General features: G+C 49.8%; 1 protein-coding gene across 2 annotated transcripts in view; it reads left to right on the top strand.

Moving 5' to 3' along the window:
* Positions 1-34: 34 nt before the first annotated feature.
* BAHD1 (bromo adjacent homology domain containing 1) overlaps positions 35-24,759 on the top strand; it is a 35,597-nt gene continuing 10,872 nt past the window's right edge. For both annotated transcript variants that reach the window (XM_041469623.1, XM_041469622.1), the window contains exons 1-2: positions 35-335; positions 20,236-21,879. In XM_041469623.1, the coding sequence (XP_041325557.1) occupies positions 20,253-21,879 (1,627 nt within the window). In that variant the 5' untranslated portion in view covers positions 35-335; positions 20,236-20,252. The remainder of the gene's footprint in view (positions 336-20,235; positions 21,880-24,759) is intronic.

The following is a 24,759-nucleotide window of genomic DNA, read 5'->3' as shown; positions in this document are numbered from 1 at the left end:
GGGCGGCGATTGGCTGCGGACGAGGAAGCAGGAAGGAGGCCGGAGGCGCTCGCGGCTTGCGGGGAGTTCGCGGCGGCGGCGGCGCCCCCGGTCCCTCCTCCGGTCCCTTCTCCGCCCCCTCCTCCGCCCCTCCCGGCCCCTCCGCCGCCCGCTCCGGCCTCCGCCCGCCCGCTCCGCGACGCCCCGCGGCCAGGGGCGGGCGGCGGCGGTGGCGCCTCGTCCCCATCCCGCAGCCGAGGAGGCGGCGGCGCTGACGCAGCAGCAGCGCGGAGCTCGGGACTCGCGGCGCTCCCGCCGCTGGATTTCTCCCCCCCGGGGCCTGCGGCAGCCTCCCGGTGAGTCCACACGCGGTCCCCGCGGCGCCGGCTCGTCCCTCCGCCCCCGGGAACTCCGCCAGGCCGGGAGCAGGTGCTGCCGCCCCGGGGTTTGGGGGGCGGGGGGTACGCGGGGCCACCGGGAACTTCCCGCGGCGGCGGGGAAGCGCCGGGAGGGCACGGCGGGCTCGGTGGCGGGTGGGCCGGGCCGGGCCGCCGTTACCCCGCGCGGTCCCACCGGTGCGAGGCCGGATCGGCCCCGCCGAACCCCCCCGGGCTCCTCCGCCCCTGCCGCTCGGGCAGCACAAAGGCGGCGGGGCCGGGCCGGGGGGGCCCGGGGGAGTTGCGGGGCTCGCGGCCCCGGGGGGCTCCTTGCCCCGGGGGCTGCTCGCTTCGGCATCGCCGGATCGGAGGCGATTCCCAGGGAAAGCCGTCGCTGTCCTCGGCCCCTCCGGATGTCGGAGCTGAACCGGCGCTGCCCGGCCGGGAGTTGGCACAGGACGGGCTGGCGGGGGTTGGTGTTTTGGGGCTCCCCACGCCCGAACGGGGCGATGAGCCCCTCCCTGAGGGCTGAGCGGTTGAGTCCGTCGAGTTCCCGATGGTTTGCAGGATGTGATGCCGGGCGGGCTGTGAGCCCCGTGTCCCTGTCAAGCAGGTACCATCGAGCCTCTTTGGGGGACAGCAGAGCAGTTTTCATTTCCATCGTGATTTTTCCCACTTGCCGTGCGCTCCCCGTGGCTCTGGACATCTCTCCTTTCCTGCCCGCTGCTCCGGTGGCCGTCGGCTTGTTTCCTCTTCTCCTTTTGTGTAGCGGTGGCTCCTAATGGAGGCAGCTCCGCTGGCTCCCTCTTTTCCAGCTGCTTCTATAAGGCGCAGGAGCCAGCACATGTGACTGGGCAGATCTCGGGAAGACTAGCAAGTGCTCCCCGGGCTCCTGCTCGACAGCCAGCCCCAACACGGGGATACCCACACCCCGATGTCCCTTTCCCTGCCCCGGCACAGGGAGACACAGGAACCCCCTCTCTTTCACAAGAGCAGCCATGAAAACTTAAAAAATACGAGCATTTGGGATCTATTCGGCTTGCCTCTCCCCCTCCCCTCTCCCCTTCCACAAAATGCTTATCTGAAAGAGGTTCTGGTTGTGTTTTGTTTTAAAGAATCCAGCTGCCCCTCGTGCTCGCTCTCCATCTGAAGTCATCATTGTCAGGAGCAGGCGAACCTCAAAGCGAGAGGCTTTGCCGGGCTTTTGCTTGCCTGGTTAATTGATCTGTCCATCAGTTTGCCACAATTAGCGAGTGCTTGCTCCACGCTGAGGGGCTCTGTGGTGTTCTGGGGGGCTCGGTGTTTTATTTTAAGGCTTCTGGTTCTCGTGGTTGTGAGAAAGAGTGACACGAGCTGCGTGATAGACTGATGCTTTTGAAATCTTAATGTGATTTAAATACCAGCACGCTGCTGATCGCTTTAACAGAAATATCCTGCTCACATATTCATCCTGGGCCATCCTTCACGTTTGTCATGTCCTGGCTACCTGAATCGTTCCGAGCTTCAGCTGGAACTGTCTAAATGTTTGCTGGTGATAGGAAATCGTGCATTAGTGTGATTTACCAGGATGTTTTGGATTTAAACATTGATTTCTGTTTGTTTTCCTCATGAATGCAGTGTAACATTTCCAACTGCTTTCCAGCTGGAGCAGAGCAGAGAAGTGTAGTGCTACTGATAGGTGTAAAATCAGCTGGAAAACGCCAAGCCTGCAGGGAAAAATAATTCCCTGAACTTTGTGCGAGTGGATCCTTTCTGAATGCTTTGTTTGCTGGGGGTTGATGGTGACAGTTGCAAAGAGCAGTAAGATGCAACTTGGAAGTGTGGGGTTTGGGGGGAAAACAGTCACACCCTTGTGTCTTGAGGCAGAAATGCTATTTTGGAGGCCACTGACGTGTTCTCATCCAACTGAATCATTCAGTTAAATGTCGGTACTCTGTCCTTCTTGCCAGTTTGTCTGTATCACCTTTCTGTTTCCACTCTGGAAGCCTTAGTGTTTATTTGGCTTTTTAACCAGTATCATGGGACAGTTAGGGATGGAAGGGCCCCTGGAGACCATCCCCACCTAGAGCAGGTGACACAGAAATGTGTCCGGGTGGGTTTGGGATGTCTCCAGAGAGGAAGGCAGCCTGCTCCTGTGCTCTGCCGCACTCAGTGGAAAGTTCTTCCTCCTGCTGAGGTGGAACTTGTTGTGTTTTAGATGATGCAGGTTAATTTTGTTTGCCGCGGTGGTGTTAATCGCTGTTGTGTGACTCGGAGGCCCTGTGGGACACGTGTGCTCGTCCAGTCTGTGGAGATCCGATTTAGGGAGTGCCTGGCTGTGATTTGGGGGGAAATCCACCCTTCAGCAAAAGCTTTTCTAATGCTGCTGCAGCACTAAAAATAAGCCCTTAGCAGCAAATCTGTCCAAAGTAAACAATTGAAAAATAATTAGGAGCGGTAGGCAAAGGCACGCTCGCTGCTTGGCATCTTGTTCAGATCACAAGCAAATGAATGAATGATGAGATCTGGATCTGCAAAAACAGGAAGGTGTGCTCAGATGTGCAATATCACATTCAAATGGAGCTGTGTGGGGCTTTTTTTGCTCATGTCCCAGTTATTTGTCTCCATTTGGACATCAGGAGGGATTTCTTCCTGTAAAGGGTTGTCAGGCACTGGAAGGGGCTGACAGCAGGGAGGTGGTGGAATGCCCATCCCTGCAGGTGTTCAAGGAAGGACTGGATGTGGCACTCGGTGCACTGGGCTGGGTGACAAGGTGGTGGTTGGTCACAGGTTGGACTCGATGATCTCAGAGTTCTTTTCCAAGTTCATTGATTCTGGGATCTCAGTTAACGGTGGGGATACAACTCATGGAAGCAGCAGCAGAACAGCCTTGGTGTCACACCAACCAGCCAAACGAAATCATAACTCTTATATTGATAATAACAAATGAAGCAGTGTTCAGATGACTGGGAAATATAGGGGAAAAAAACCAACCAAAAATAAGCAGCCCAAAGAAGTAATGAATCTGAAAATAGCTTCAAACACAATCTGTGAGGTGGCAGGGGCTGGGGTGGCTGGGCTGTGACAGAGAGGGATGTGCTTCGATCCTGGGGGATTTCCCCATCCAAGGGCTCTGACCGTCTGGTTTGCTCTCCTGCTTGAACTTACGATGTGAGTGATGATTTATGTGCCTGTTTCCAGCAGCTCATAGGTGAGCTGGTTATATTCCCAGCTGCAGATTTGGGCTGTCTTGAGCTATTCTCCAAGTGTGAAGTCTGGAAGACGTCACAGTTTTGGATGCAGACAGTGTTTAAAGGGAAGAACAGGGGATGTTTTGTGGAGGATGCTCAGAAGGAATTGTTCCTTGTGCTTCAGCATGAGGACTGGAGGCTTTTGGTCCTTCAGCTCTGATCACAGCTGTCCAGCATGGCAGCTCCTCTTTTATTGAGACCAAAGTAATGGATTTAATGGCAGAAAATATTGAAATTTGTGGCCAGATTGTTGTTCTCAGTGAATGAGTTACTTTTAAGACCACCACAATTTAACTCTCTATGCTTTCACACTTGCACTGGCACCTGATATCCTTGAAATGGGGAAAACACACTTAAATTTGATACTACTGGTTTTATTTCTTAAAACACAGAAAGAAACAAGATTGTATGGGACAATGCCATAACTTTGTCCAGTTATTGCCCAGATTTGCTATTTTAGCACGGAGCTTTATTATAAATAAAGTAGAACAGAGTCACAGTAATATTTCATGTGAATAAAAAAAAAAAAAAAAAAAACCTTCCATTAGAAGAAAAAGACACTGGAAAACTTTATCATGCAATAAAGTGAAACGAGGGACTGAAGTTACTAAAAAGAGAAACCAAGGGTATCACTAAGAAAAATAAATATAAATCTGGTTTAAAATCAACTCATTTGGGCCCTGTCAATATTTGTGCCATTGGAGTTTAATTGATCTGTTCCATGTTATTTTTTTTCTGGCCATGTGGGTGAAACCCCTATAAAATCAAAGTATGGAGAGCTGGCAGCATATAAGAAGTGCTGTCAGCTGAGGGAACTGAACCTGAACCTCTTTGTGAAATCTCCAGTCTCTCAAAATTACAATTGTATAATTTCCAAAGAATAATTTGATTTAAATCATAGTGGAAGTCCCTCAGTGGGGATGGCAGTGCTGCTCTGCTTCTGAAGAAAAGCAGCTGAAAATTAGGATGGCTGCCCTGGAGGAGCAGTTGTTTTCCCTTCAATCTCCTACTTATTGATATACATTAAATTTCGGGACATCTTCCATAGAGAGTGGGTGGTTATTAGCTCCACATGGGTCAAAAATAATTCAAGGAACGCTGTTGATTTTGGCCTGATTTGCGAGTGATGCTCCCATTTGGCAGTGCTGGGCTCTTGCTGGTTGATGACGGGGAAACGCATGGATGTGTCTTTCCTTGAATTAAACCGTGTGGGAATGAGCGATGGAACGCCCTGCGAGCCTGGTGGCAGCGGGCAGTCCCCCCGGGGGTCTGAGCCGTGCCGGCAGCGTGCAGCTAAACAAACGCTGTGCTATGGGGAGGGAATGTGTGTCCCTCCCGGGAGCACGCCGTGCTCAGGGCCCTGCCGCTGCGCTTTTCCCACGTGGCGCGGCCGGGAATGCCGCTTTTATCACCTCTTGTAGCGCCTCTGACTTGTGTTAGAGGTGCGTTTTCAGGAGAGGTGTTTGGCCGGACCCTGTCTGAGGGCTGCTTGGAATCCCTCGGTTTGTCATTCTCCTTCCTTCGCCGTTTAAAATTCCCAGTGCTTTTGGAGACTTGGCAGCACAGGGTTTTGAGGGGTGTTTGCTGTCACACGTGCAGCCAGGCACCGTGACAGGAGTCTGGTGGCTTTGGCAGGGTGTCAGCCCATCCCATGGGATGGCACAGCCGGCACGGTGATGCTGGGAGCAGGGAGGATTTGGGATCCGTGTGTCTTGTGGCTCCCTCCTTCCCCTGCCAGAGAAGGGGATGCAGCCCAGGTGGGATTTTTCTCCTGCTGTGTTCCCTGGGCACTGCCCTGTTGTGGACAGAAAAGGCACGTGGGGAGCGGGTGGGATTTGTGTTAAACGTGTGGTGCTCGGGAATAAGATGATGCTTGGGCTCCGAGCTGCCGGGTGCTGCATTCCTCGTGTCCCAGTTCTCCTAAACAAAGGTATGACTAAAGAAGATGATTTTTAGGTTTCCCCGCTTCGTAAGGCACATCACAGGAGCGCTCACTGGCACCCATTGTTCTTCCAGCAGTTTTTGAAGGGCTTTCTCACACTCAGCTTTGAAACTCTACAGCTCAGCAGCCTTGATTTTTTTTTTTTTTTTAATGAAAGATCTTGGCTTTTAGAGGCTGCCTGTATCTCAGTATTTCAAATTATTTACGAGGCTCTTAGAAATAAAAAGCAGGCGTTTTCCTCGCATTGATTGGAATAAAACTGCTTTGCTGGCAGCTGATTTTTCGGTGTCTGAATTATCATCTTTGAAATAAAATCTCAGTGCTAGGGAAGCATCGAGATCCCAGGCATTGCTTCCTACTTACACCGTGCCTGGCCTTCTATTGTTCCTGCCTGTGGCCTGTGGGAAGCACGGAAAATCGGGAGCTTCAGCCAGCCTTCCCGCAGCACGGCATTATCCCGTGCTCGTCTTCATTGTGTCTCCGCGTGCCTGCGGAATACCTGGAACAGGCTTAAATCGACAGCGGAGGAGAGCAATGGGCAGTTCCGGGCTGCGAGGGAGGGATGAGCTGACTTCGGGAGGCAGGAGGGGGCAGGCGCCGCGGGGAGCGGGGCCGGGCGGCCGCCGGCGGATGCGGCTGGAGCGGGAGCACCCTCGCGCTCCCGGTTCCGCATCCTCGCCGGGCGAGTTCGGTGAACTAACGAGCATCCTTACGGGAAACGGAGCGGGGCCGCATCCCTGAAATCCCCTCGGAGCGCTCGCTCTGTTAGGGCGCTTGGCAGGTTGAGCGTGTTCTCGCTGGCTCAGGGTTGGGAATTGTGTAAAAAAAGAGCAGGATTTGAGGCGGGGTGGAGAGGAGCATCGAGGTCTCTGCTGAGGGAGGATGGAGAGGCACCACGGGGAATGCAGGCTGTGAGGATTAAGCTGCAATAATCACATATTGATAAATATGAATGGTTTGGAAGGAGAGAAAGCAGAAGTGCAGGCTTGTGGAGGGAACTAGTGGGCTGCAGGAGGTTTATTTTTAATGAATAAAAACTCGTAAGAAACAGATGCAAGAGGCATGTTTGGGTTTGTTCCTTTGTTCAGCTCAGCCAAAGTCAGTGGAAGGATTCAAGGTTGGAGATGGCTCAGAGTAAGGAGACAGAGTAGCTCTCTCCAAGGTGAGCAGGATAGTAAAGGAAAAGGATTTGGCAGCTATAATCACATGTAGACAGAGAAAAAAGAGATTTTATTAAAATCCTGGCTAAATGCCAGGTGTCAGAACAGGTATGGAAATGCTGACTTGGACAGGTAAATCCCAACCCGGGAATTCCTTAGGTTTCAGCAAATGGCACAAGCAGCAGAAGCAAACCAGGCATTTTGGGGATTTATTCCTTAAAAATTACATGGTAACCCTGACTCTGTGACATGTTCCTAATTCCTGGAGGTGGTGATTACCTGGAGATGGCCCCTGCAATAACCAAGCATGTGGTGGGCAGAGCTCCTGGTGAGGAGGAATATGCAATGCCTGCTGGCTGCCCTGCTGTTCCTTCCCTAGAACTCTGTCATCTTGTCCTTCCTAGATGCTGGATTTCATTAGGGATCTCTAGGGATGTAGTTATGTGGAGATTTCTGCTGTCCTCCTTGTGTTTTGGTTGGAAAGAGGTGAATCCTTTCCAATCCTGTTAGGGTGGACATTGTGGTTGGGAAGCAATGTTTAGCCAACCTTCAAAAAAAAAAAAAAAAAAAAGCTATTTTAATTTCTTCACGGTCCTGTTGATTCTCATATAGTGGAAGAGGACCCAGAGAATAATTCCACTTGAGAATAAATTGCCAGCTTTGCTGAAAGTGCAGTCCTGCCACCTCTGGGGCTGTAAAGGGGTGATACAAACCCTGTCCCTCTCGGTGTCTGTGGGTCAGGATCAGTTACCAGGAATAACTTCAGCCTAGGGATGAAGTTTTGGATGCAAGTGGCTTAATTACAGTGTGGATGGAGCATCGCTGTCTGTGCTCAGCCTACATGTGATCTGCAGCAGTTCTCCTGCCTGAAACCACTAATGAGCTTAAGAACTCCCCTGTTTTCCCAGAGCTTAACAAAAATTAAATCCTTCCCTCCCAACAAAACTGGTCGCGTGCTCAGCCCGCTGCTTTCATCAGGAACAATGGGTGAGCGCTGACCTTCCTGAGATGCCACCTCAGAGCTCGTTACTGAATAATTAGGTGATCCTTTCCCTTCCCTCAAAGCTTGGGGGCTGTTTTTTGTATTGATAACGTGACATATCCCAAGGCTCGGCCTTGAATTTCAGGCGCTGGGCTGTTCCAAACTCCATCTGTCCACTAAGTGAATGTCAATCCAATTTAAGCTTGCATATGTTTCCAAGGAAACCATGGGAGGCAGTGGGGAGAAATGGATCATGGAAGGGCAGGGAGGCTAGCGCAGCAGCAGCGCTTTGACTTTTCACTATTTAAATATAATTAAACCTCAGTTCACTGTAATAACCCTGTATAGAGCAGGAGGCCTTGAGGGTCAGATGGTTGATCTTGGAGTAGCCTGTGTTATGTGTAAAACAAACACAGTGAATTTAAAAATAAGAAAGTGGCTTCAGGTGCTTCCTTGAGGCCTGAGTCCAGCTCATAGAGCTCTGCACTTTCTTATGTAGATCCCAGAATCATTTAGGTTGGAAAAGACCTCCAAGATCATCAGGTTCTACCTGTGGCTGATAACTGGCTTGTCAAACAGACCAGAGCACTAGGTGCCAGGTCCAGTAATTCCTGAGACACCTCTAGGAATGGCAACTCCACCACTGTCCTGGGCAGCCACTTCCAATGCTTGAAATCATGGGTTTGGGTAGTGAAGTCTTAATTTTCTTTCTCTCAGGCTGGAGAGCTCATGCAGCCATATAAAAACCTGTCCAGCCCTCAGCTGAACAAAGCAAGCTGTGCCTGGACCCAAAGGAGTCATCATAGGTGTATTTAGACCGCCACAAAGATAGAAATGGAAAGTGTTTAGATAAATTGAGGACCAGTGTCCCTGTCAAATTGAAAGGGCCAGGCTGGACAAGTCTTGGAGGAGCCTAGGCCAGTGGAAGGTGTCCCTGCCTATGAGGGTTGGAATGGGATGATCACTGGGGTCCCTGCCCTCCCAAATCATTCCAGGATAAACCATCTTAATGCTGCACACTGATGTACTTGTGTTTGGAGGGCAGAACTGTGACAGGCCTTGCCTGGGGGGCAGGAAAGTCTGTGGACATTTGGATATTTGCTCCTGATCCCTCAGATAAGCTGCAGGTGCTGTGGCTCCCCAAGGGCTCATCCTTCACCAGAGGTGTGAGAACTTCCAGGCGCTCCCCAGCTCGAGCAGAGGCAGGGAAGGAAAGCTGTGAGGTGACACTGAGCAGGAGGCCCCTGAGGTAATTTGGGGTCTGTTCATTTTGCAGACCCCGTGTCAGCCAGAGCAGAGACCTGGCAGAAGTCGTGGCATCCTCCAGGAAGTGTCACTCAGCTCTGCTGGTGCTCCCACGTGTGTGGCAAAGTTGTGAGCAGGGTGGGAAGCAGCAGAGCTGGAGACTCAAACATAGACTTTGTGCTTGGTTTCTGTTCAGAAGAAATGAGGGTTCCCCCGCCCCATTTCCAGGAATTCATCTTGAACTGAGAGTTTAAATGCTGCAGAATGCCAGGGCTGTAAGTCAGCCTGGCTTTCTGAAGCAAAGTGTGTTTCTACCTGTTAATACAGCTGTTAAATAAAATGTTTATCTTAGTTATTGAAATGAAGAGTGAGGAGCTAGCTTTGGAGCTCTAAAATGGGATATTATCTGTCATTTTACTTTGAAAAATGCTGCTGCCTTAAAATGTTTTACTGTGACAAATAGCTGGAGCTGGAATTCTGGTGTCTGGGGATATCCTGTGTGGATACATCCCTCCTTGTGCACTGTAACTGCAGTCTGAGGCAGAAACTCCTCCACTCTGAGCTCTTTGCAGCTGTTGTCCAGCATCAGATCCTCTTTGGATCAAATCTCCTGAGATTTGGACTGCCAGCAGCAAAACCGAGGGGAGGTGTGTGCTGGACACGGGCACTGGGAATTGTCCTTGGGCCAAGCTGTGGGATAGCAGGGGGGTTCTGGCTGCTTGGGGGGGCTTTGCAGCACATTCCTCCTTATCAGCTGTTTACCCTTCCACTCTGGGCACAGCCTGGGAAAGCAAAGCTTGCTGCAGCTTGCTCGGATCTTCCAGCAGCTCCTGGAAACTTCCTACCAGCTCTCCCGACTTTCGGCCGGTAGCTGCGAGCGTCTCCTGCTGCCACTTTGGCTCTGCTTCAGCTGGCAGCTCGTGCAGCTCAGGAATCCCTCTGGGATCGCTGCTCCGGTCGCATTTCCCGTGGTCTGGCTTCATTCGTTGTCTCCTTGTGCCCCACTCCTTGGAGCCTGGTGCTTTGAACCCTGTGTGCATCTTTTACCTTGTGCTCCTGTGCAGGTGACTGGGATGGATGAGGGCTTTTCCCTTCCCCATCCCTCTGATCCACGCATTGAACACCTCAACGTGAAGTCCATGTTCTCAAATCCTATAGCTGATAATGAAGGGGATAATTCTGATTTGTTTGTTTGTTTGTTTCTCTACTTGCCAGTGCTAGGAGTTCCTCAGAAGTTTTGCTGTTTCCTTCCCTATAATGAATATTCTCCTCGAGGCTGGAGGAAGCACGTGGGGGTGGTTTTGCAGTATCAGAGCACCATTTGGCAGAACAGTACTTGTAGTACTGTAGTACTTGTAGTACTTACCCGCTGCTCAGCACACCTGGATATTTTGAAGCCACTGCCTGACTTCAAGGGATCTTCCTGAAAATTAGTTGGAGGCATCTGTGGCATTTCCATAAAACTAGGCTGCACTGTTTAAAAGCTTTGTGGTTCCCCAGAGGAAGTTGTAATTAGGCTCCTTTGCCAGAGAGCTGATGGTTTATCCTCTGGAGTTCCCGCTGGCTCCATGGTGACCTGCACTGGTGGGAGAATAGAAGCATTCAGCATCCCCCCAGAATTCAACCAAGAGCCCTTGGGATCAAGGCTGTAACTTAGTCATTGCTCTTAACCATTCCTGATGCTCTTAAGTCTGTTTTCCTCCTGGCTGTGTGAGCTGCAGTGAAATCCAAGTAATATTTCAGAGTGATGGAGTCTATAAGACCCACCTTATTGAAAGAGTCTGATCCTAGCCCTGGCTTGGAGATCTGAGTGTGTTTAATTGCTGCCTTTCCGAACGGCCGAGCGGCATCACGCCCGTGTGGGTCGATAAATGCACCTTAATGAGTGCATATAAACCAGATCACTCCCAGCACGGGCTGCAAACCCTGTCCCGTCTGTTCAAAGGTGGTATTTGTTGCCTTGACTGATCAAACCTGGGGCACAAGCAAAGGTGTGTGTTTAAAAACACCTCTAACGATGTGGGTAAGGGATGAAAGAGCTGGGGCAGCTCCTAATGGGAGTTAAACGGGCTCTCATGGAAGCAGCGTTCCAGCAAGCTGGGCTTCTCCCCGTCTGAAGTGGCTGAATTGCCTGTGTTTGGCTTGTGGTTCCTGGGTTTTTAACATGTTACAACATCCAGCTTCTGCTTGAGTTTTCTCTCACCAGATTTCTGATCTGTGCCAGCTGCTGGTTCCTAGAAACGTTCCTCTGGCTGAGCTCGGGACCTTTGGCAGTGCTGAGTCCCCTGATTCCTGAGCTTAAATGATCCAATTGGACCCAAATTTAAATGATTCCTCTGCTAACACCCTAGGAATTAAAGAACTTGTTCCTTGGAGGTGTCAGCTGTTGCGGCACCATTCAGCTGTGCTACATTTCCTTGGACTGACCTAATACCAGTTGAGTTGTGAAATTTTAAGTGGAACTTCTTCACTTCGTGGGTTACTGATTTGTAAGTACTGTCTCTGGCACTAATGAGGGGGAGGAAAGAGTTTAAAGCAGGTTTAGGTAGGCTTGGCAGTTCTGCCTTGGCTAACGCTGTGTCACCAGAAGATGTGTGAATATACATCTGTATTTGTGGTGGTGATTGGTCCTGTATTTTTGAAGGGAAAAAAAAATTGTGTATTTTCAAGCCACATCTGGACTTTTATTCCAGAAGTTCCCAAACCATTCTATGGTTTATGGAATCCCAGAATGTTTTGGGTGGGAAGGGACCTTAAAGCTCATCCATTTTCACCCTCTGCCCTGATGTCACCAGAAGATGTGTGAATATACATCTGTATTTGTGGTGGTGATTGGTCCTGTATTTTTGAAGGGAAAAAAAAATTGTGTATTTTCAAGCCACATCTGGACTTTTATTCCAGAAGTTCCCAAACCATTCTATGGTTTATGGAATCCCAGAATGTTTTGGGTGGGAAGGGACCTTAAAGCTCATCCATTTCCACCCTCTGCCATGGGCGACATCATCCACCAACCTGTGCAAGGGCCTCACTACCCTCACAGGGAAGAATTACATTCTCTGATTCTAGTTCAAATCCAGCAAAGTTGGCTCCAGATTTAAGCTCTGCTCAGCATTCAGTGCAGCACTGTGGTTTACAAGACATCAGGGAAGGAGAGGGTTTGGTTCCAGGAATTGCAGTGGGAATGCAAGAGTTCTGTAAAGTCTTTCTTCGACTTCACTTTTGGATTGAAACTCTCAAATGGAAAAGTGCTCAGCATAATTCATCCTCTGTCACCTTTGTCCTCAGCTGGGAACATGTGAGGTTAAAGCTGGTGTTTCAAGTGATGATCAGAAAGTGAGAATAAAGAAGTAGAAAGTCTGTTTTCTTTTGAAATGTCTGTTAAACTTTGAATAGAAAGAGGAATCAAAACCTTTGATGAAGAAAATCCCAGAGAGCTGTTTTGGTGTATGGACAACTCGCAACCCAGCTGAGGGTGAAGTGGTGTGCTACTACTTTTTAAATCATGAAGAAACAAAAGGTATTTCCAAATGCAAGGTGATACTGTCTGAAGTACTTATTCTAGAACTGAAAATAATTCAGATAGCAATTTTAGTCTGTCTGGTCAGTGTATTTCTACTGGAGATGAGTCAGGACACAAGAATCCTCGAAAATACTACATGAACTTGTTCTTTAACAGAACTTAGTCTTGCCTGCTTGTGTTTAAAGCTTCTGTGAATTTAAGTCAAGATTATAAACATGCATGTCTGTTACATTTTCAAATTCAGGCTGTCTTTTGCACTCCTCAGAGATGATAATTCCTATAGTCCATACCTGGAACCATAGTGCGAAGGATTTGGACAGAGGTGGGGCACAGACAGTTTTGAGGGACACTGAAGTGAGGAAAATAAGACAAAGATTATTTAAAGGGAAAAAAAAATCAATCAAACATTTATTTAAATGTCACATTGAAGGAATGCCTTGCCCTTCCCTGAATTTCTTGCATTTCTTTTATCTCCCCTAAAGCCAGTTTTGAGCTTGTGGAGTAGGAATGTGTTGTCTTTGGATCCTGAGGGTGCCGTGCTGACAGTTCCCAGTCAGGATAGAGTGAATGGAGACCTTTGTGGGAGAGATTTACCGGAAGGAGGAGAAGGGAAATCCGCATCCAGAGATAGGATGGCAGTGACAGCTCCGTGACATGGAGAGGAGCTGGCAGGGATGCACCTGCCCTTGAAATTCCCACAGGCAGCACAGTTTGCAGCCGCACGTGTAGAACACAGAATCACGGCGCAGCTTGAATTATTTAAGCTCAGCAGCTTGAAGGAAGCTCCTAAAGCAGTCATGGAAGGGTGTGATTATAATATATAGAAGAGCTTTAATATTTACTATAGAAAAACCTTACACCTTGTTCTTCAAAATAAAGCCTTGGGAATAATTTGTTATTCCATTTTGCCCGTGGAACAGGAAGGGTGCCAGAGCTATCTGAGCAAAGTGACATATGATTGATATTTTACCAGACTCAGCCTTCTGCCGCGAAGCAATCGAGTTTGCATTTTGCATATATGAAAAATCAGATGAGCAGGGCTTGTGTGGGTTATTTTTTTTAAAACCTTGATTGGCAAAGCTTGTGCTCTTGCTATAAACACGACTGTGAAAGCTGTCCCGGGATATTTTTGACTTGGTTTTTCAAACTACTTATAGGCATGTTTTAGGGTGTTGTTGGCATAGCTGTCACATGGCAGCTTTGTACAGAACCTATTTAAAGTTGTAACAGGCAATTCTGTGTAAAGGGGTGGTATTTAATAGATCTGATATTTTATAGAGTCAGAGAATCCTAGAATTATTTGGTTTGGAAGGTCCCTTAAGGATCATCTTGTTCCACACCCTGCTACAGGCAGGGACACCTTTCACCATCCCAGATTGCTTCAAGCTCTGTCCAGCCTGGCCTTGCACACTTCCAGGGATGGAGCAGCCACAGCTTCTCTGAGTGATCTGTGCCAGGGCCCCCCACCCTCACAGGGAAGAATTTCCTCCCAATATCCTGTCTAACCCTGCCCTCTGGCAGTGGGAAGCCATTCCCCCTTACCCTGGCACTACCTGCTCTTTCAAAAAGTCCCTTCTTGCTGCTGCTGTTCCCTGGGATATTTCAGGATCGCAATATCTGTGTATGCTTCAGCCTTCTCGTTTTTCCAAGTGTTCTGGTGTGCACCTCCCATCCTTTCCCATGTTTCTCTTGCCTAATCTCTGGACTCTGAATGCCTTCATTAAAAGGAAACCTTAGTAACTAGTTCACTGGGGAGTGATGCAGCAAAAGCCAAGTGTCAAAGCATCTCTTTCCATCAAATTGTCAGCCTGGAGACAAGCTCAGCCTCATTTCCACCCCCGCATCCTTGTACTTACCTGCAAATGCCAGGGAATTCCTTTGCCCTACCCGGGCTTTCCTTTGCAGCAGCATGCTTAAGGCTGCTTATCCATGGTTCTCCATGGGTTGCTGCTGCTGCTACAGCTGGGAGGCTCCTGTGGGAAGCACGAGTGATGGATGCTGTTTGGGAATTGCCATATGCTCTATCACACTCTAGAATCCATTAATTCCAAATTTCCTTCTCCTCCTGGTGCATCCCTCCCTAACTTGTTGAAAGGCAAAGAAAATACATCCCCTCTTGAGAGTAGGAAGGTAGTCGTGTTATCCATCTCTGGGCAAACTAAGGGCACAGAAACAAATCCTGGTCTCTGCTTCCATTTTTTTCCTGGCTTTGGAGTGGGTTTGGAGTTTTGGGGAGGCAAGGATAGCTTTGCCTGTGAGTAGGTACAGCTTTTGCATCTCTTCTGCAGAGAGGGAGTGTGAAACTGTGGCTGTGCTGTTGCCTTTGGAGCTGTGACCCCACTCAAGCCAATTTTGGAAGGCTGTGAAGAGCAGAAGAGGCAGCAGAGCTTCCACAGACATACAGAACAACGCTGCTTTATGTTGGGGTCACAAGCAAAAGGCTTGTGACAGCTCTTGGAGTGGAAATCTTCAGTTCTTCAAGGCCATAGGAAGTGGTTTTCCCAGTGCTGATCACGGGTGTTCAGTGAAGGCTTTGCTTTCAGAAACTTGGGGTTTGCTTTAATGCAAATATGTGCCAGACCCCAAAACTTTGGGGCTCCAAATTTGGTCGGGGTTTGGTGCCTGATGTTGGAGTTGCTGAGGTCACTTATCAGTCCCCACACTTGTTTTTCACTTCGTCATTTCCTGCCTATTTTGCTGGGTGGCAGCCTGTCACTGACACAGTGTTACAGCTTCTTACCACCGGTAAAAGGGAAAGGAAAGCTGGTGCCTTTGAGAAGGAACGTGCTTTTCCCGTGGTTGCGTTAATTGCCCAAACCTGCCCTGTTGTGGATTTTAAGGAAATATCCTGTGACTCTCTGCTACGCTTCTACATTGTTCACCTCCACTGGTGTTTTCCCACTTGTCCCTTTATTTCCTCCCCTCTTTTCCCATCCCATTTCCCCACACTTTTTCCATTTTTCCCCCACTTTTTCACTCCCCATTTCTTTCCCTCTTCTTTTTATCCCCCTCTTCTTTTCCCCCCCTTTTCTTTTTCCCCTATTTTTTCCCCTTTCCTCTTCCCTGAGAATGCTGCTTGCTGAGGCTGCGAAGAGTGTGAGAACAGCCAGAGAAATGTAATTTTGGCTTCCCCAGACAGAGCACTGCCACTAGGCAAGATGTGAAACCAGATAACTGAGGTTGAGCCAGACCTTCCCAAGGAATCAGCCGGGGAGCTCCTCGGGGGTGTTCCCAGCTCTGGCTCCGGGCAGCGCGGGTCAGGCCTGCGCCCAGCCGGATCCGCTCCCTGTGCCGCTGCTGTCGGACACATTTGGCACTCGGGGTGTGAAGCCCCGGGCTCTCATTGCAGTTGTCTGTGATTTATCACGGCCACACACGGGCTGCAGAACTCCCAGCCGGGTGGCTGGAGCACACACAGGCTTTCGCAACGGGGGGATAATTACGGGCGTTGGAGCAGGGAGTGAAGCAGAGCCTGGTCCGGGACAGCTCCCAGAGATCCTCTCGGCTGTGCCAGAGTTGCCCCACATCCCTTTTTATAAGTCTTTTGAAAGCTGTGGAGGCTTCGTGTCCACATGGCTTTTCAGGAGCTGCTGGCAGTGAATCATAGAATCCTGGAATGGTCTGAATTGGAAGGGATCTTAAAGATCCATCCCCCTGTCATGGCCAGGGACCCCTTCCACTATTCCAGGTTGCTCCAAGCCCCATTTAACCTGACCTTGGACACTGCCAGGGATGGGGTAGCCACAGCTTCTCTGTGCAACCTGTGCCAGTGCCTGAGCACTCTCACAGGGAAGAATTTCTCCCCAGTATCCCATTTAACCCTGCTCTGGTACAATGGTCAGAGCTATGCTGATGAGTGAGAGAAGCCAGCCCTTGCTGCAGCCTAATGAGCTCTGTATAAACAGTTTCCTCCAGAGCATGCGAATGATGGAGCTTTCAATGGATCTCAGGAGAAAAATCAGGACTGGACCCTGGGAAGACAAATTGTAGCTTCCAACAGCTACAGATTTCCTGAATGTTTGAGAGGGAAGCGATGTTTCCACTCACAGGACGTGCATGTCAATCAAGGAACTCAGCCTGGGATACCTGATGCTGCTGCGATTTATCCGGATTTCCCAAAGCTCCTGCAAGGCTTCTTGCATGCAGCACGTTCCTTAGAGCACTGGGAATTACTCGCCTGCAAAAGCAGCAGGGAGAAAGGAGCCAATCCTCCAGATACTCACAGTTGTAGGGCTGTTGTCACAGCAGAAGCTGTTCCAATGGAAATGGATAGGCAGGATTCAAGTAGTTGGGGCTGAGAGTCATCGGAGTGGTGCCGTGCGTGGAGAGGAGGATTGGTGTTGTCGTAACTCTTTGTGTGTTATTGAAGTGCCAAATGGATTAGGAGCTTTAAAAGCTTCAATTTCTGTGCTTTTGGCATCGTCTCTTGGAACGCGCGCGTCTCCGTAGTGAAGCTCTGGAGAGGAAATGGGGCTTGAAGGGGTAGTCCCAGACTAGTTTCTTCTAATTTCACTTGCAATCAAGTGCTGGAGAGAGAGAGACAGATGCTACAGCTGCATGATTACAGAACATGCAGCTGTTATCCCACTTGCTTCTTTTCCTGCTAATGAGGCATCAACTCTCTCCTGAGTTTGCTGTTTGGGTAATGGTTTTATTCTAGCACGAAACTAGAAGTGGGTTTAATTTTTTTTATTCTGATCTGGTTTGGGTTCTGCAGCTGGAAAGATGGTTTTTCAGAACTAGTCTGATTTGAGGAATGAGTTGCCCAGAGAAGCTGTGGCTGCTCCATCCCTGGAAGTGTTCAAGGCCAGATTGGATGGGGTTTGGAGCAGCTTGAGCCAGGGGAAGGTGTCCCTGCCCATGGCAGGGAGTTGGAATGGGATGAGCTTTAAGGTCCCTTCCAATCCAAACCATTCTGTGATTGTATGATAAGGAGGCAGCAATTCTAACTAGCTTTGAAGTGCTTGGTGAACTCTGGATGCAGCTGGATAGACTGAGCTGCTTGGAGCTTTGAATTTCCAACACCTCAATGTCTTCTCACCATTAATCCAGTTCCTCAGGCACGAGCAGTAAAGGGGTGGTTCTGATTTAAGTATCTTTCAGTTCTTAACGTTGTCTCGCACCTTCTTGGAGACTTCTGGGCACAGGCAGCTTTTCTGTGCTTTGTGAAGCAATACAAAAGTGGAGAGAGGATGAAGAGCTCTGCCACTCTCCCTTCCCAGCTGGCAGGAGCACAATACTCTCTGGAAGGAAGCTCGGCAGGACTCTAATTTTGAGGAATGATGCATTTGCCTGTCAGAGGGCTGAGTTTGAGCTGCATTCAAAAGCTCTGTCTCTGTGTTGTGCTGAGGGAAGAGGAGGGATTGCTGGATCCCAGGTGAGCTGGGAGCAGGAGCATCCCCTTCACAAAGCAATCCGTGCAGTGCAGGTGATTGCAGAGGCGTGGAAAAACCTCTGAGTAGTCCATACTGAGGATAGGTTTTGTTCCATTGGTGCTGGCAGTGAATCATAGAATCCTGGAATGGATTGGCTTGGAAGGGATCTTAAAGCTCAAACAGTTCCACCCCCTGCCAAGGGCAGGGACACCTTCCACTATCCAAGGTTGCTCCAAGCCCCATCCAACTTAGCCTTGGACCCTGACAGGGATGAGGCAGCCACAGCCTCTTTGGGCAACCTGTGTCAGGGTCTTACCACCCTCACAGGGAGTTTATTCCTAATATGCCATTGAACCCAGCTCTCTGTCAGGGTGGAGCCATTCCTCCTTGTCCTGTCACTCCAGGCCTTTGTTGAAAGCCCTCCTCCAACTTTCCTGTAGGCCCCTTCAGCTGCTGGAATGGACAATTAGGTCACCTCAAAGCTTCTACAGGCTAAACAATCCCAGTTCTCTTACACACCCTTCCCTCAGTCTCTCCCAGCCTTTTCCTAACTTCAGAGCATCTATGGCATGAACAGTCCCAGCTACAGCACCCAGTTTTTAGCAGTTACTCCAGCTCATGTGAGCACAAATCCCCCAGGATGTGTGGTGTAGGCTGGGTCAGGCTCCTGCCTGTGGAAACCTGAGAAGAGCAAGGTGCCATGCTGGGTTTAAGGCAAACCATGGCTTTTTATTTTGGGATTTTCACCTCTGCCAGAGGCTCAGTCTCTCAGTAGGGACAGTAGAAAATGGGATGAAAGTTGCAAAGAAATCACTGGTCCATATAGCCTGGGAAGAGTTGTCCTCCCCAGGACGTGTTCTGCAGGATACCTGTTCTGCCTCTGCCAAATCCTGCTCTGCCTGATCCATTTTTTTAAATTGTAGTCCTCTTCCAAACTCCAGAGGTTGCATGTGGTCAGTTTAGCCTTTTGTGCAAGAATAATTCAGTTCTGAAGAAAATTCTGTCTGACTTGATCCTCCTAATTCCCAGAGCCCGATTTTCTAATAAGAAAAATATAGATATATATATAAGTGTTTGTTCCCCACCAAGCTCTCCTCCTGGGGCACCAGCCATGGGATCTACCCTGTTTAACGGGGTGGAGGAACTCAGTCACCCCAAAAACACATTGCCAAGAGGATGACATCTAGAAAAGCACCATGCAAACCCCAGCGGGTTTAAATTCCTGAATTTCCCTTAGTTAATGCATATATAAGTAAGGCAATTAAAACACATTGGGCTTATTTCAAATAGATAATCTAATTATCAGCTTGATTAAACCATATCAAATGAACAGTTCTTGTAATTCGGGAGCTTTGTTCTAATCACTGCCAAAGCAGTAGGAGCTTTAATTAAAAGCCTCAGAAGTGGCAGACCAGTGTCAATTGAGGGGAGTTACAGCCCGAATCCTGATTGCAGGGAAGAGCAAACCCATCCTAGGTGGATGCTGATAAAAAGATCAGCTCTTTGCTGCCAATAAATGGAATTTGACTATTTTGTAAATACCATTGAATGAAAGTAATTGTCCTTTGCTGCTGTTTCTGGTGCTCAGAGACAGACTTCATTAAATCTATTCCACTATCACTCATTTACACTGACATTTTTAATGTATCACCCAGCCATATCCTGTCTCAGCCTTGGACCTACAAGCTGTAGACTGCAGAATTTCTTAATTAAAAATTGGATGCTGGATAACTCGGGAAGCCCAGGCTTCTTTTTCCTGCCACGAATGTATCTTTGGGGCCTCTCTGCCCATTGTCATTTGGTGTTCAATGCCCACAACTTTTATAAAACACAACTACAGGGAATGACAAGAGCAGTGGGCAGCCAGGTTCCAACCTGCACAGTGATTTGCATGTATTTAGTTTATTAATGTTGGCAGGTCTCTGCTTAATAGCCCAAGTTTTCTTTTCACCTGAGTAGGTGGACTTTTTGTTTTTCTTTTGCCTAATTGTCTCAGAAAATGAAACTGGAACAGCCTGCCTGTATCAACATGCAGGCAGTCACAGGCTGGGGGTTATTTCTGCTCTGTGCCCTGGACCAGCCTTCAGATTTTGGAGATTTGATGGGAATTTGTAAGGTGTTAGGAACAGCATCAGTGGAAGAGGGAGCTGGGTGGACAGCTCTGTCCGGACCCAGCTTTCCCCAGCTGCTGTAGCATTTGCCATCACCACCTTGCTTTTAATTACTGTCGTGTTCCATGGCTTAATATTAAACCACATCTAATTGCATCCTGTCTCTTAATTGGCTTAACTGGCCATCACCCAAATAGACTCTGCTGTATAGAAACAAGCTTCCCCAAATATTTCCTAATTGGCAGTTGGTGCTTTGTGAGGAGATGGGACCCTCTCAGCGATATTAATAGATGTTTTCTCCCGTTCGTTCCCAGGATTGGACATTGATCCTATGACGCATGCCCGGAAAAAACAACTTTTCCTTCTGAAACATCCAGCTGGTTCTGCTGGCCAGGCCTCGTCGCCAACAGGCAGCAGGAGGATGGACAGGGCCAACGCAGAGCAGCGGGACGGAGATGCCTCGGAGGCTCCAAACTGTCCCAGTGGGTTTGTAGGGAATAACAAAAGCAAGAGTTTGCGTGAAGTGCGAAAGACGTACCCGCTGCGGAGGCGGCTGCTCCCCTCGGTGAGCAAAAAGACCTGCAAGGTCCTCCTCACCAGGCTGGAGGACGTGGCTGGCTCTCTGTCCAAACAAACCCCGAGCTGTAAAAAAAAGCACCTTCCCAGCTGGGTTGAGGGTTTGGGATCTGCTTTGTTCTCAGAACAAGTTCAGCCTGTGGGAGCGGGCAAGAGTGACTCATCCGGGGAGAAGTGCACAGTAACTTATCCCGGGCCGGAGCAGGACTTTGATCCTGCTCCCTCGGAGCCCAGGAAGCGCCGGCTGGCCTCGCTGAACGCCGAGGCGGTGAACAACCTGCTGTTCGAACGGGACGATGGCTTGTTATCCGGCAGGCGCTTCCGCAGGGACTCTGGGAAGGCTGCTGGGGACTGTGCCCTCAAGGGCTTGCAGGGCAAAGCCAGTGACAACTGGCCTGCCCTGGAAAAAACGGCTGTGAAAACAGGGAAAGGAAAGAACCGGCATGAGCCCGGTCAGAAATGCAATAGCTGTGAGCATTCGCTGGATGAGGTCTTTGATGATGGGGCAAAGAGGGAGGATGGTGCCATCTCCTATCATCCCACCCCAAAGAGACTGGCCAGTCTGAATGCCGTGGCCTTCCTGAAGCTGACCCACGAGAAAGACCAACCCCTGAAACAGAGGAGTAAATCGGACGGAGAGGGCAAGTCCGAGAATCACTGTTCAAAATCTACACTCAAATGGCCCAAAGCCGGACGGAAGAACTGTGTCAAAACCAAGAAGGAAGTGTCTAGCTTAAAAATGGATGGGCAGCACGGCTGGCAAGGCCAGACCCTGGGCACGCTTGGGAAAGGGGAGCAGCGGGACTCTTCCAGGCTCTATGGGACGACAGAGCCTGTCCCCTGCGAGTCGCTGTCTGGCTCCTATGCCAGCACAGAGGGCTTCTACCACAGACTGCCTTTGCTCATGGGAGGACAAGCTTCCATGAAGCCGGAGTATGGAAGACCTGGAGAGAAATCCCCAACCCCCAAACAGGAATTTCATCAGCCTTCCTTTCCCGTGCAGCAGTTCCCTCCCTTGCCTGTGCCCGGGAATCACGCGGATTGTGGATGTCTCTATGAATCCTCAGATCTGACTCCGTTGAATGGGTTTTATGTTTATTATGGCCAAAGTGGATACAGTGGCTATTCCCCCTGCTCCATTTATCCCAAGGACGAGCTGTCGCAGGCTGCGACCTGCGAGGGGCTCCTGGTATCTTCCGGTTCCTTGCCATCAGGTGCTCATTTCCAGCCCCTGCACTGGTGCAGCTCTCCGTACTGCTGCGGGGAGGGAGCAGCCGTGAGCAGCTACAGCGTCTGCGGCGTGCTGCACCTGCCGGAGGGCAGGATCGGCAGCGTGCATGCGGGACGGAACAGCTACCCCTACAAAATGCCTTTTGCAGCAGGTAAGTTGCAAAGTGCACGCAAATCCCGGCCGGCGTTCCTGGGAGAAGAGGGTGGCTCGGCGCGGTGCCTGCTTGCCTGGAGGCTGGTTCCCTCTGCGAGCAGTTCTCAGCTCCACAGCCGAGCTGCGGCTTGGAAGGGATCCGCCTTCCACCTCCCCTTTCCCCGTTTTTTGCCCGGAGGGTTTTTCCCACTGAAAGGTCTTGTTGGTGCGGAAAGCAGAGAATCGGTGAAAGCATTTTGGCAGCGAGAAGTTGACTCACGCTTTGTCACGCTGGAGCTAAGGCTGAGCTTTGATCTGTGTAAAACGAGCAGGGTTCAGTTCCTGCACGCCATCCCGCTGTGCCACTCTGAGCGGAGGGTCGGGAGCATACCGGGATGAGTTACTCCTCCCATCCCAAAGCCTCTCTCTGGGGACTGAGGCATCCTCACAGAGCCTGTGGAGAAGCAGGCATTGCCTCTGCTGTTAGGCTCTAGTGGTGCCAGCTGGGGGCTGCAGGCTTTTTGGATTCCATGGATCGATCAGAGCTGGCAGGGCTGCATGGGGAGTTTTGCTTTGGTGGTCTAAGTGCCAGGCACACTGTTAGTTTGGAGTTCTTGAGCTCATCTTTGCTCTCTGTGTCTGACAATGAAGCACTGGAATGAGGAGGGGTGAGGGGGTATGGAAACGTCATTACCTGCCTGGCTCTCCTCTGTCCCCGCCTGCTTTTCAGACTTCCTGCTTTATCTTGGAGATTTGCCTCTGCCATTGAAAAATACCTTTTTAAATATTTAAAAGTGGAGTGCTGTGTGGGGGTTATCAGACACCAGTACTGTGTGTGACACCAGGCTGGACAGTGCTGCAAACAGTCAGTCTGTAGAGGAGGCTGCTCTCCAGCTGCTGGCAGTGCCAGTGTGGGATCCTTCCACTAACCACGTGTTCCAGCCAAGAGCTGGCATGACTTACCCGCTGAGAACAGATTTTCAGGTAGGTGGATGGAGTTTTGGTTCAAGCGAGGCTTTGTCATCTTCCGTTGTAGGAAGCTGCTGAAACTCAGGAGCGTTTGGTTGAAGTGTAATTTCTGTTTTCCCGAAATATCCCCGCTGTCATGGTGCTGCTTCCTACGGCAGCAGCCAGACAGGGCTTGCTGGTGGCTTCAGAGCTCTTGAAAGGGGAATGCTCACAAGACAACCAGCTCAGCAGTGTGTTCTTGCCTGACAGTTTCTGTGTAGTGCCCCGAGGTCATACCAGTCTACTTTGTTCCTCAGCTTTTGCAGGCTAGTGCAGCCAGAAGGATGCAGGCAGTGCAGACAGAATATTTTCCAGAGCTCAGCCCTCCCTGTGGATTCAGTGATTTCTCCTGGTGCTGGCTAGGGCAGCAGCAGTTCCAGGAGTGAGTATTTGCGAGTGTGTCACCCCGCTACTGAGCTCTCCCTTGCTGTGATTTCCTTGCTGGGAGCTTGGATTTAAAAACCTATAACAGCAGAATCATTGAGATTTTGGTTTGTGGATCGAAGAATATAAGGAGGTCTCAGAGAATATTGATGGGGCCTTAGGCTTAGGGATTGATTTTTATATAATTATGCACCTCTGAAATATTTTCCTTCCCTAGAGTGGGGCATTTTAGTGAACTGAAGGAGCACTTTGGCTGCAAGCAGCAGGCTCCCATCAGAGAGGGATCCAGCCTGACATGTCGAATACTGTGTGTTACATCTCTCTGATTTGGTGTCTTCCAGGTGTTTGAAATATCAGTGTCTGTGTGGTACAAATCCAGGGACTGGGCTGTGGTTGGGCAGTGTGGAAGCAGAGTGGTGGAAAGGAGCTGGGACAGGCTGTGAGAGCTGCTTTAGTGCCAGTGACGTTGGAGAGGCTGGAAGTGTGTGTGACCAAGGAAGGAATCCCAGGGGTGCCAGCAAGAGCAGTTCTGCACCACGGCTCTGACGTTCAGTAGAGATTTTTGTGAAGCTTTATCCTGCTCTAACTCAAGCTTAAAAGCTGCTTTTGTAAGCAAAATACCTGAGAGGTGATTCCTTGCTCCATGTGTCCTGTGCCTGCCAGTGCCTCCATCCTGATGTCCAGGCACTCTCGGGGGTTCCTGTGGTGTTTGCTACTTGGGGTTGATTTGATTGATTGATTGATTGATTGATGAGGATGGTCTGTGGCATCCCTTGCACTCACAACTCCACAGTGGCTTGGCTGCAGCCCTTAGGGAGGGTAAGGTGAGGAGGCAGGAGTCCCAGCAGTTCTTTGGCTGGAGCTGTGTGGCTTTGGGTGGAATTTTCCCTTCAGATTTGTAAGCTCTGGTCTGAGGCATCTCCTGGAGCCTGACTGGAGCTGTGCTTTGGTCACCCCAAGAAGCAGTCTCCCTTTCAGGGAACAGGGGTGCATGATATCTTGGTCCAGGAGCTCTTTTCCTGCTGATAGGGCATAATTACAACTGGTTCTTCCATCGGCCTGGGTTGGGACTTGTTTGTGACTCCTGAGCAGAACAATGTATTTCTGGGATGCTCTGAGAGGCAGTGTCAGCCAAATTCCAGCCTGCTGAGGTTCCTGTGTCTGCTTCAGGGACACAGTTTTGCTGAGAATGCAGCATCTTGTGGTTGTGTTCCACCTTGTTTCATCTTTCTGGACTTAATTTGGAGAATCCTCTCAATTTTCCCTGATTAGTAGAATTTGGCTTTTTGAAAGAAGCTGGCTGCTTTTGGCAGTGTGATTTAATCCTTCTCATTGTTTCTATAAGCCTTTTATTTCTTTTATACATATTGACAGGCTGGAACTGCTTTGGACACTGGCCAGCCTTGTGTGTATTCCTGGCTGGCATTACTTGGGATTCAGATGGGTTTGTTTGGTGCAGTGTCATCTGTGGAGCACTGGAACACGCAAGCTCAGAAATGGCTTTGCT

The sequence above is a fragment of the Pyrgilauda ruficollis genome, unplaced genomic scaffold (assembly GCF_017590135.1).
Source record: "Pyrgilauda ruficollis isolate IOZ18807 unplaced genomic scaffold, ASM1759013v1 scaffold239, whole genome shotgun sequence".
Taxonomy (NCBI): Eukaryota; Metazoa; Chordata; class Aves; order Passeriformes; family Passeridae; genus Pyrgilauda; species Pyrgilauda ruficollis.
Note: the sequence above shows the minus strand (reverse complement) of the source record. Positions and strands in the feature narration are given on the sequence as shown.